Source organism: Carica papaya, chromosome 1, assembly GCF_054855325.1.
Source record: "Carica papaya isolate Zhongbai chromosome 1, ASM5485532v1, whole genome shotgun sequence".
In the NCBI taxonomy this organism is placed as follows: Eukaryota; Viridiplantae; Streptophyta; class Magnoliopsida; order Brassicales; family Caricaceae; genus Carica; species Carica papaya.
Window position 1 is genome coordinate 7324956 of NC_142309.1, and position 12311 is coordinate 7337266.

Here is a 12311-nt window from a genome sequence, read left to right on the forward strand (position 1 = left end):
TTGGAGTAGCTTCCAGCAAGCTATGAGAACAAAGCTATCTCTTAGTACTGCTTTCCATCCCCAGACTGATGGACAATCAGAGAGGACAATTCGTACGCTTGAGGATATGCTCCGAGCTTGTGTCCTTGACTCCGGGGGCCATTGGGACGACCATCTGCCCCTGATAGAGTTTGCCTACAACAACAGCTACCAAGCAAGCATCGGCATGGCTCCATATGAGGTGTTATATGGGCGCCCGTGCAGATCACCGATTTACTGGGAGGAAGTGGGCAATAGAAGATTGTTCGGCCCGGAGTTGGTAGAGGAGACCACGTCCAAGATAATTAAAATCAAGAAGAACATTCAGACAGCTCAGAGCAGGCAGAAGAGTTATGCAAATACCCGGAGGAGAGACCTAGTGTTTGAGAAAGGCGACCGGGTGTTTCTTAAGGTTACTCCTTTCAAGGGAATTAATAGGTTCGGCAGGAGGAAAAAATTAAATCCCCGATATATTGGACCCTTTAAAATCTTAGACAGGATTGATACTGCTGCCTACAGACTAGCACTGTCTCCAGAGTTCTCCATAGTCCACAACGTGTTCCAGGTATCCATGCTACGTAAGTACAACCCGTACCCTTCTCATGTCTTGGCTCATGAACCGCTTCCACTCCAACAGAACTTGTCTTATGAAGAAGTACCAGTCGGTATCACGGATCAAAAGAATAGAATACTCCGCAACCGGAAAATACCATTTGTAAAGGTCGTGTGGCAGAACCACACGTCCAGGGAGGCTATTTGGGAGCTGGAATCAGAATTTAGAGCCCAGTATCCCCATTTATTCGACCAAGAGTAAGAAGCAAATTTGGGGGACCAAATTTCTTTAAAAGGGGGAGAGTTGTAACACCCCAAGTGTATTATTATTATTATTATTATTTTAATTTATTTTATTTATATTATTTTGTAATTATTGGAATTTTATTTGATTTTTATTTAATTTAATTTAATTTGATTTAATTTAATGAAAATAAAAATAATAATAATGATAAAATTGGGTAAAAATATTATTTAGATTTAATTGAAATTGATTTTGGGAAAAAGTGGTGAAAATTTAGATTCTGGGGTGTTTTTGAAAAGAAAATCAGAAACCGGGGGTCAAAACACAATTTAAAAAAGTTGTGTCACGTCAACACCACGTCAGCAGCCACTTCAGCGGCCCGGTCAACAGCCCCGGCCAACCAGGACGCACCGCGTGGCAAGGAAACACTGACCAGGGGACGGGCCACGAGGGCGATCCGCGTGCGAGCGATCGGACGGCCCAGATCCGTTCTCGCACTCACAGAAGGCCCAGATCAAACGTGTGCACGGATGGCCCAGATTCAATCAGGCACGGATGGCCTAGATTGCATCGCGATGAACGGCCCAGATTTAATCCCAATTAAATCGCGATCGAACGGTCCAGATTTAATCTTGATGGACGGTTGAGATTAAAAGGCAAAGGGTATAAATAACCCCACCCACACCTAACCAAAGAAACCCTAGCCGCCAGTGCTCGCCGGAGAAGAAGAACCAGACGCCGGAGGAGCCGGCCGCCGCCACCTGCCGCCGCACCAGGGAGGTTTCCGACCGCCGATCGAGGTAAATTTTCTCCTCCCTGCTCGTTTTTTGATGCTGAGTCTGCCTATGGCCAAACCGGAGCCAAACCATCGTTCAAACGACCGAAAAACCCAGCGGCGCCACCGCGCCTCTCCTCAGTTTTTGCCTTCGATGAGGCCCTTCCCGGCCTCCATTTGATGCAAATTTTATACCACTGTGATCACCGTTCTTTTCTCTACAGGTTGATCGGAGCCAAACATCAAAACGCGACTCACGCCGGAGGAGCCGCCGCACCCGAGAGCACCGCCGCCGATAAGTTTCAGTTTTTCGTAATTTTTCGGCCCACTGAGGGCCCTAGGTTTGTTCTATCGCAGGGACCGAGGCAAGCGTGGCCGAATTCAGCCAAAAACGGCCAACCTGAGGTGAATCGACGCCGCTTGCGCCGGAGCACGGCGGAGCCGCCGTGCCGGAATTGCGATATTGACCGAAAGGGGCCCTAGGTCTAATTTGGAATTTTTTTTGGGACACGTGCAGGTACCAGTAGTGCGTTTCAGTTTTCCATAAATAATTCAGGAAAAATTAGGGACAGCCTGTAGGCGCACTGTAGAGTCGAATTCAAACCTCGAAACAGGTAAGGACCCCTCACCCTATTTCCTATCACAGTATTAAAGCTAAATAAATAATTAAACTGTACTGTGTGACTTTATAGATGTATAATTGATTAAGGTTGCCAATAGAGCCCGAGTCTGATACAGTATTGGTATGTTATTGTTTGATCTAATCTTCAATATTAAATGCAACATGATGTTTGATGTAATTATGTTATGGTCTCGTATGCATGAACTATATTTCTTTTATTATGATTTGTATTATGGTGAACTCGGTACTGTATTGTCTTATTTGGTGTCAATTACTGGTTTACATATTTTGTATGATTGGATGATTGAGATTAAGGAAAAAGGCAAAAAGGTTATGTGAATTGATAAGTGGATAATGTGGACAGCCTGACTAGATATCCTGAGAAATGGTGGACGGACCGGGTCCGTAGGGAACCCTACCGGGAACGTGGTCTCTCATACCGGACGAGGTATGGAGACCTTATGTGTTTTGGCGCCCATACCAGACGGGGTATGGGGACGACCCGTTTCACCCTCATACCGGACGGGGTATTAAGGTTCATGGTTTTGGCGCCCATACCGAACGGGGTATGGGGACGGCCCTGGAATCAGGTTATAAATGTTAATGGTTCACGTGTAGAATGGACCCCCTATGGATCCCCAGGGATACTAGTAGGCTGGTAAAAGAGGAAATCTGTTTTCTGATGATTGAAATGTAAAGGTATGATATGTGTTTATGTTATAAAGTGTGTATAATTTCATAATATTACAAGGTTATTGTTTTCATATGTTGTTTTCATGGATCTCGCTGAGGTAAGTGGACAGTAAATGATTTTATTATTGATAAAAGAATTTGTTATAAATTATGCTCCATTGGTCATTTTGTTTTCTACCCAACTTTACTTCCGTGGCGATGAGATAGTGTGATGTCTTTACTGGGCTGGTGTAGTTCATTCCTTATTTAACTATTTCATATCAGGAAGACATTGTTTCCGAGCCCGTTCTGCAGGAAGACAGCGAAAGGGACGCCTAAAGACTCCATAGCTATATTTATAGTTATTATTTCGAGTATCTCTTTTAGTTAGTTTGTTCTTTCATGTTTTGAGTTCGTTTTAGTTATTGTGTAAGGGATGCTAATCAAAATTTTTATTATATTTCCGCATTTGACATTTTTAATACATATATTTCATTTAAATTTCTGGGGCCGTTACATTACTAATTTAAATTCGAGTATGAATGTAGGATATATTATACCTAAAGTCTTCACAAATAGATCTTGCATTCGAAAAATGGAGAACTGACAACCTAATGGTAAAAAAATGGCTAATCAATTTTATAGATCCAAAGGTAGCGAATAATTTTATTAGATTTGTAACGACTAACTCGTTGATACATTACAAATATATAATCTTAAAAAAAAGAATAACCACTTGAAATAAAGAGGATCTATTGAGACATGCGGCAACACTACAAGGATTGCCGGAAGAATTCAATTAAAAAGCTGGCAATAACTTAAAAAAGAACATTTTTATTGAAATTTATTTGTACACTTAGACATATTCAATTAAAATTTATAAAAAGTTATAAAATGATAAAATTTGACTTCGTATAAAATAAAACAATTTGCATCAAATTTTATAAATTAAAGAATAGTATATTCTAAATTTTATCAATTTAAATCAATTGATCATTCTTTTTTTTTAATATAAAAAAAAAAGAGCAAATCCCGCAAGTATCTACTTAAAGATTGTATGAGTCACAATTTTGTAACTATATAGTTAAAAAATGAATTGAAACTTATCTAATTTAAGTTTCTATTAAATTGCACTAACTGTGTAATTAAAAATGTCTAAGCATGTGTCACAAATATACTAAAAAATCTATATGTCATAATTTTTATTAACTACTTGATTGAAAAATTAATTGAAAATAAAACTACCCAACTAAAATTTCCACGGTCTTTCTAATAAAATTATATCATAAGATTTCCATATTTTGCAATTTTATTGGGTGTTTCTTTGAAATTTGTATTAAACTTAAAGCTATTTGATTAAAAAAAAAAATTTCTTAAATTGTATTAAATTTAAAAATGCACTAATCTTACTAATTATTTAATTAAAAATAACTATCACCGTCTAGTTGAAAATTAAAGTCCAAGCGTTGCAATTGTTTTAAAACTTTAACCTATCACAGTTTTTACTAATTTTCTAATTAACAAAGTTTAGTAAAATAATTTATTTAATGAAAAAAAAAAATTCTATTAAAATTTTTAATGAAAAGTTATGCTAAAGTTTGGAAATGTCCAACCGAAATAAAATTATCTAATTTAAAATAATGTTAGATATTTCATTAAAATAGTATTAAATTATAAAACTATTTGATATCATATCATAAATATATCATTAGTTGCTACGTGGGTTTTATCTAATTGAATTTTCAACAGTTTTAACTTTTTTTTTTTTTCAATCCTTTTCTAATAAAATTTTTGTTTCATCCCCAAAACAAGTGTTAATTTTCAAAATAAAATTTGAATTTGTTACGAAAAGTTCCATGAGGTCAGAATTCAAGAAATTCTTTTCTATATATATATATATATTAAAAGAATATCTCGTAAATGAAATATTTTTAAAGGACAAATCTCTAAAATCACATTGCCTGTGGAAGAAGGTATAAAAAACCAATTTATAATTATGATTAATCAAATTTTATTATTTTTTCAGAAGAGATTTTTCATCGATTTCTTGAATTTCCAAAGTTTGTGTGATGAAATGATATTCATATTTCGTGCATCACCAAATGATTGCATTAATTTGGTGCCAAAATCCTCATTGCTTCTGGACCAGGCAATATACAGATCCTATCCCATGCAATATTAATTATTTTTATTATTATTTTTTAAATTCTAAAGAGCAAACAAATGGGATATTGAAGGAGTATTTATGATTCATTCAATTTTTAGGCCACCATAAAAATTCCTTGTGTGTATAATACAATTTTCTCCAAGAAAAATTGAGTCAACGGTTGACTATGTACAACACACACACATATATATATATATATAAACATATAAATAAATAAGGGGGACCATATTTATATATGTTGTCAATTTATGTTGTCAGAAGTATTAGTGCCTCTCCCTTGAGGCAAAATTAAAAGCTACCTTTTACTTGGACCCATCTTATTTATACATTTTCTTATCCAATCATCCCCACACTATGTTTATGCAATTTTATGAATGTGATTCAACTAACTCTAACAAAAATTAAAAATTAAATCACTTACGTAACGAGTTGTATTTTTTATTTTAATTATTCGAGTTCCTTTCTTATTATTAATGTTTTAAAAAATAGAATTTTCGATGTGTTTTAAAATTTTTCCAAAAAAATTTAAATTCTATACCATAAAATTGACTTAAAAAGTATATATATATATTTTTTCTAAAAACTAGATATTTTTCTTTCTTTACGTAGTAGTATTTTTGTAATAATATAGGTAAAGATATTTAAACATTATGTATAGTGTATCTTGATTAGCTTAATTTAATTGAGAAAGTGATAAAACGTTGACATATATATGTATATATAAAAATAAAATAAAGACAACTTATATGGATTAATGTTGCGTCACTATTCATATAAATGTTGATATATACATGTGTGTGGGTAAATTATATGATGTTTCACAATCTTAAGGTCCAATATCATATCAAAATGATGAAATTAAGGAAATAAAGAAATGTGTTATTGATACGTATGTTCTATGATGTGCCTTACTCATCAAATTCGTCCAATTAATTCGGTGTTCATAGTTAAGTGACTCTTTAGCTTTATGCATACTAGCTACTATTACTCTTTTTTTGATATTTTCATTTTATTATTTAAGACTGTTATCATGGGACTTATTAGTGAGATGTTTGGGGTGGTATTGTAGGTTTCAAGAGAAAAAATATGTGAGATGTTTGGGTTTAAAGAAATTATTAGCTTTTGGAATGGAATGTGCCTTCCGTATGCATTAATCCAATAATTTCAAAACAAGAAATTAATTGAAAACATATAGAACTAGATTTGCTAATTAATTACTTTATCACCCGAACTAAATTATTAATCATATCGTGTTGTGACATATTACAATCACATAAAGAATTTTTAAGAATAGCTGAAAAATAAACAACATCAACATTTGTGACCATCTTCACAATTAGCGTTGGAATAATTTCGGAGATTTGTTTTTTTTTTTTTTTAAAAAAAACTTTTAATATGGACATAGAAAAGGCTTCTTTGAACTAAAAAATTGACAAATAATTAATTAATTAATTCTTATTTAGAGTTTTTTGTTTTTGTTCTTTTTCATGTTTTGCTCTTAAAAGAAGGAGTAGGCAACAAGGATGGGAATGATTGAAGATGACTTGCTAGGGAGTGAAGAACATCGAAACAAACTCATGCATTAATATTTGCATATGTAGTTATAAGCTGTTAAAATATGCATAAATTTCTATACAAATTTAAACTATAGTACACTAGCTTATTAATTTGGTTCACAAATCAAACAAGGTCATCCCTAGACCTCTCTCCCTCTTAACATTGAATTCGGAAGGTTTAATAGGATACAATCTAATACTTAGTCATATGAGAAGGTCTCAGAAAGGATGCATGTAGAATTGATATACACTCGGGTTTGCTTCTGATTCTAAAAGTTGGAATACATAATTGATAAGTTTCTATGATGTCATGTAAAATTTATAATTATATACCTGTCAATACACATAATGAGATAATCTTCATTTTTTTTCGAACTCGTGCCTTCACATGAATTATATTTTACTATTTAGATCGTTTCATTTTCCTTTTTGATGATTTAAGTTGTGAAATATCTTTTAAAGAAAGGGTCAAAATTTTTGAGTATTTTTATTTTTCTGGTTTTGGTTCATTTGAGTATAATCGGGACCAAAGCAATTGGGTTGTAAGCAGAATGTGACGTGAAACTACCAGCAATAAAGTCTGTCATAAATACATATCTCATTGGATATATATACATATACAGATATATAATAAAGTTGTAAATATAAAAGGATATTACTTGTGGACAATTCATTCACATCATACCAACAATTTTGGCAATCAGTTTCCTCAATCAGACCCATATCTTTAAGCCATGACAAGCTCTACTTCTTTTTACAGGAACGACAAGTTACGGGTTGAAGAAAATTAAGATACACACAGAAAACAAAGGAAGTACATCATCAAACTATAAAACAACATATATATATATATATATGCACACACACATATATGTGATTTCAAAATATCCAGCTTGCAACCATTTATATTGCTCTAAACTAAAAGGTAACCTGACACAATGACTTTCCGGCATGCTCGAATTATTAAGCAAAACCATCGAATATTAACTTACTGTTTATTTACTTTGTCCTTATTATAAAAATTACTAAACAAGAGGCTAAATTTCTAAGTAATCAATTAATATTGATTGACTTCAAGCTTTATATGAGTTTCGTTGTTCAACATGTTTCTACATATATACATACATGTTATATCGAACATGATTAATTTAGTAAAAACTAAACCTATATGAGTTGGTTTCTGGGTCAAATAAGAAGATGATAAAGTCTAAATTAATCAGCCATGAGAAATTAGGGAGTGTATATGTAGATAGGATGTCTGAGATGATATAACATTTCAAATGGTGAGATAGATCAAATAGACACAAATCAACCAAAGCTGTATCTGTTGCTTTCAGCGAGAAAGATACAATTAGAGAAAATCAACTTTATGCTACACTTTTTAAAAGAGAAAACTCCGCAAGCAGCAAACACATTCAGTTCCCTACTAATAATATTAATCCTTTTAGTAATAACAAAAGGCAAAAGAATTAATTGATGTTGAACATTAAGTGATTCATTAGAACATGGTGGGTGAATCAGATGGTGACGAATTCACCAAGTTAAGAATGCTGTTCCAGTAATTCTTGTTATCTTCATAGTAATCACTCCCACCACCTCCACTTCCATGGCTGTTCTGATCTGAGTCTTTGCCGCTATCATCTGCTGACAAGCTCTTATCAATGGAGTCATTAAGCAAGAGATTGGTGAATCCTTCCTCCATTGGCGAGTTGTTAGTACTGCTTGTTCTTAGGCTCTGATGGTGATGGTGATGATCTGGGGTAGCGGCGGTCCATGGACCGTCCATGGACATTGTTAGATCATGAAGAGTAGTTGATGTGAAAGACAGAGAATTATGATCAATACTCTCTTTGTATTCAGACAAGTGAGTGGAGTTTGTAAGTCCTTTCCAGTCATGTACTTGTTCCCCTTCTTCCTTGACAATGCCAGCTTCAGACGACCCGGACGATGTGCCGACAAACTCAATCATGGGAATTGGAGATGAACTGAGACCTATCCCAGCGGTCAAAGCCCCCGGTGCATTGTTCTCGGAAAAGGTAAGTGTCGACGTTGGAGACTCAAGATCAATATTGTTGCTTCCATTCCAGGCTGTCTTGTTCACGAGCTGATGAGAAGACGAGGAAGAAGAGTAAGTAGTAGTATTACCAGGAGTAGGATTATTGTTGTTGAGCTGAACAAGATGATGATTGTAGTTGCTATGGTGGTGGTGCTGGTGAAACGAGGACTGCGAGCGAAGCTTTGATTCTCGAACCAGTCTGGCCTCGGCTTCGAGCCGGGCGCTTTCCCATTGAGCCATGTGGCTAAGATTGGCTGCATTCTTGGACTGACCATCACTTGAGAGTAAGGCTTCGTTTTTGGGCTTGTGGGTGACCGGATCTATTCCCATTTTGGCTAACCTTTTCTTGAGATGCGTATTCCAGTAATTCTTGATCTCATTATCTGTTCTTTTTGGCAAGTGAGTCGCAATAGCCGACCACCTATTCATAATAACACAACATAGAAACTATAAAATCAAGCTCTAGAAACCATCAATTGCCAGAAACCACACACTGTTAATTTTCCTATCACAATTGCAAAAAATAAATAAATTATTAGAACCCGACTCTAATTTTGGACAAAGTTCAAGAAAAGAAACACAAAACAAGAAGAAAATATTTTGTTTTGAAGGAAAAAATCAAGATCCTGTTGCATTTAGTTAGAGTACCATCCTAATAAAGAAGCCGGATGTCAGACATTATTTCAGAGTAATGTGGGTCAAAATTTAAAATAAATAGAAACTATAGTTTGGAAGTTAATTAATTTTTGTAGGCAGTGGATTAGAAGCAATCAGTTGAAAGTACTTGCTATCTAGAGGTTATTAATTAATTAATCTAAAACATTGGGTTTGTTTTACAAATAAGGGAGGGAATTAGTATTTTTTTCCAGCTGAAGACTAAGATCATCACTAATTAGAAATAGTATTATATATTCTTGAGGGAGAAGGTAGAAAAATTAAAGAAGACCAAGTCTAACATCTTCATATAATTCATATATATATATATATATGTATATATAGAAATTAAAAGTCATGGAAAAAACTAATTGGACGGGATTTTACAAAATTATATACTGAAGTAAAATACAATCACATTCCCATTTTCTGAAAGGAACCAAGAGAAATTATACCTGTTACCCAAGAGGGCATGAAGTTGAATTATAGTCTGTTCTTCCTGCAAACTGAATTTTCCCCTTTTAATATCAGGTCTTAGGTAATTAGTCCATCTAAGCCTGCAACTTTTTCCACATCTTTGAAGACCTATATATATATATATATATATAATCACCAGAAAGTAAGTATTTTTATAAGCTAAATAACAAAATAATGAAGTGGGTATAAGGGTAAATGACGATCACCAGCTTTGGCAGGCAAGGCTCGCCAGCTTCCGTGGCCATGTTCTTCGATGTAAGCTAACAGCTTCTGATCTTCTTCAGGTGTCCATGGCCCTTTCTTCAAACCCACTTTGTCACAGCACGGGGATCGACCCATCTGCTACTACAATCACTTACACCACACACCACCTAGATATATAATCTACTTAACGTTGCTCTTTATATAATATATATATATATATAAATATATATGTATTGCAACACCAAAATGGAGAAGTTATGAGAAAGAGATGAAGGGAGAGAGAAAGAGGATATGTATGTATGTAGATGATGAAGAAGGAGAGACGAGATGGGCAGTGAAATAAATGGAGAGTGTGAAATTAATTTTGATCAGAGAGAGTATAGCATATGTTAACTCTCTCTCACATGACACTCAAGTACCCTTTTCATTGTTTTGAAGCTCAACTTGTTAGCTACTACCTAGCTCTATATATATATATATATATATGCAAATATTTTACTTGATTTTATAGGGCATATAAGAAAAATATTGATCCATTTGGGATTTTAATTTTTTTTTTTTTGGGAAAATTTTGTTATTTAATATTATGTACTCATCTCACATGGCAAGGTAGTAATTGCATGGGGCCAGATCTAATTAAAATTTTCATGGTTCAAGTCTCTCTCTCTTGTTCACTGCACAAAACTGATGATCAATTGGTGATAATGACTTGCATTACCCGTTGTGACTTTTCCAAGGTGGATTTGTCTCTGTGTATACATATACATATATTAATTTGATATACATATGAACAAATATACACTAAATATTAATTTTATTGTTATTATAAATTTTCTTGGTTAATTCTATATGGGTGTGGAAACCAAATGATGGTGCAGTAAAACAAGTAGTTGGGACATCTACTTGAATAGCAATTACTGATGATCATGTAAAATTATTATCACCGTCATGATCATCAGTACTGCCTTATTTATATCGTCGTCGTCGATCATTAATAAATTTTTGGCATGCTAAATTGTACGTGATGATATATGGGCCTTATATATAAATCATGTAGTTATAAATTTTTGTGTGTGGTAATAATTCCCATGTGACCGACTCCAATAATAATAAAACTCATACCTAATATATAATACAGGAAATTCCGGATAAATATTAGTTTTTTCTTTCTGAATTGAAATTCTATATTTGCCTAATTAAAGGTTAGACTAATGGAAAATAAGTCATACACATGTAAATATATAGTTAGCATTTCAAAATATTTATACAATACATGTAAATAATCATATGAACATGAATCACCATGAGGGTTCTAGTAAATTACATCAGACGATCATGAGGCTGTCAAATTGGAAATTCCTACTAAAAAGAATTAATCTAGCTAGACAGCTAATCTGAATCTGCTAGCCAACTTTATGGGCCAGTATTTGGTGGTCAAGAGACTATGCAGCCATCAGTAAAAGAAAAATCAACTATGAGGAAGCATGTATATATTACACACACACACACACACATATATATATATGCAGTAGGTTCTTGAATTGCTCGGTGCATGTCTTCATGTTTATAGTCTAACTTACACCATTGACAAGAGCAGAAACAGTGATGATCACTTGGAAACCTAAGGCCTAGCTTGACGTCGAGGTTAATTATATTTGTATTATTGGAAATTTGGTTTATTAATCTTTAATTTCAAACTCGTTAACTTATTATTTTTGTAATTACTGCTAATCCTTTTTTCTTCATTTTCTCCCTTAATTAAACACTTAAACTTGATTATGACAATGGTTTAATTAAAAGAACAGCTTGCAAGTAGGAAAAAGAATTTTATATATTAAACGAAAAGTAAATCATATATTATTAAAAGAAAATGATTGATCAAATCAAAACCAACCAGTATTTATTTTTCGATTTAGAAGAGATTAAAATGTTTTTTGCCATTAGGAAAACTTGAATTTGTTTCAATTTTCTGAAATATATATATAGCTCGTACAAGTTAATTTTTGAAAGGTTTTGGAATCCTTTACTATGCAAATCATTTACCACATCCTGAATTTGAAAGACATATCTGCTTATAATTAAACATCTCTATATACATATTCTTTAGAAGATATAACAAATAATATATATATATATGGCTAATTAATATATGTATGTCGAACTTTATTGTTTTTGAAATGTACATATGATTTACACTCAAGTAATTAAAATCTAGTAAATGAGTTTCCATTCATTTGAATTATACTTTATGAAAAACTTAAATCATTATCTATGGATTACTTAGTAATTATGACGCTGCAAAGTGTTAATTAAT

The 12311-nt window shown here is 33.5% G+C and overlaps 1 protein-coding gene across 1 annotated transcript; it reads right to left on the reverse strand.

Moving 5' to 3' along the window:
- Positions 1–7904: 7904 nt before the first annotated feature.
- On the reverse strand, positions 7905–10454 carry MYB16 (myb domain protein 16). Its single transcript, XM_022049694.2, has 3 exons — positions 10000–10454; positions 9772–9901; positions 7905–9083 (listed from the first exon to the last, which is right to left on the reverse strand). The coding sequence occupies exons 1-3, from the start codon at positions 10130–10132 to the stop codon at positions 8105–8107; spliced, it is 1242 nt and encodes a 413-aa protein (XP_021905386.1). The 5' UTR covers positions 10133–10454; the 3' UTR covers positions 7905–8104.
- Between the last annotated feature and the right edge of the window lie 1857 nt (positions 10455–12311).

Excerpts from the sequence above, each read along its gene's own strand:
- MYB16 (XM_022049694.2), bottom strand. The coding sequence starts at position 10,132 with ATGGGTCGATCCCCGTGCTGTGACAAAGTGGGTTTGAAGAAAGGGCCA. Across the intron at positions 9,902-9,999 it reads AGCCTTGCCTGCCAAAGCTG|GTCTTCAAAGATGTGGAAAA; the intron begins GTGATCGTCATT and ends ATATATATATAG. Across the intron at positions 9,084-9,771 it reads CATGCCCTCTTGGGTAACAG|GTGGTCGGCTATTGCGACTC; the intron begins GTATAATTTCTC and ends TATTATGAATAG.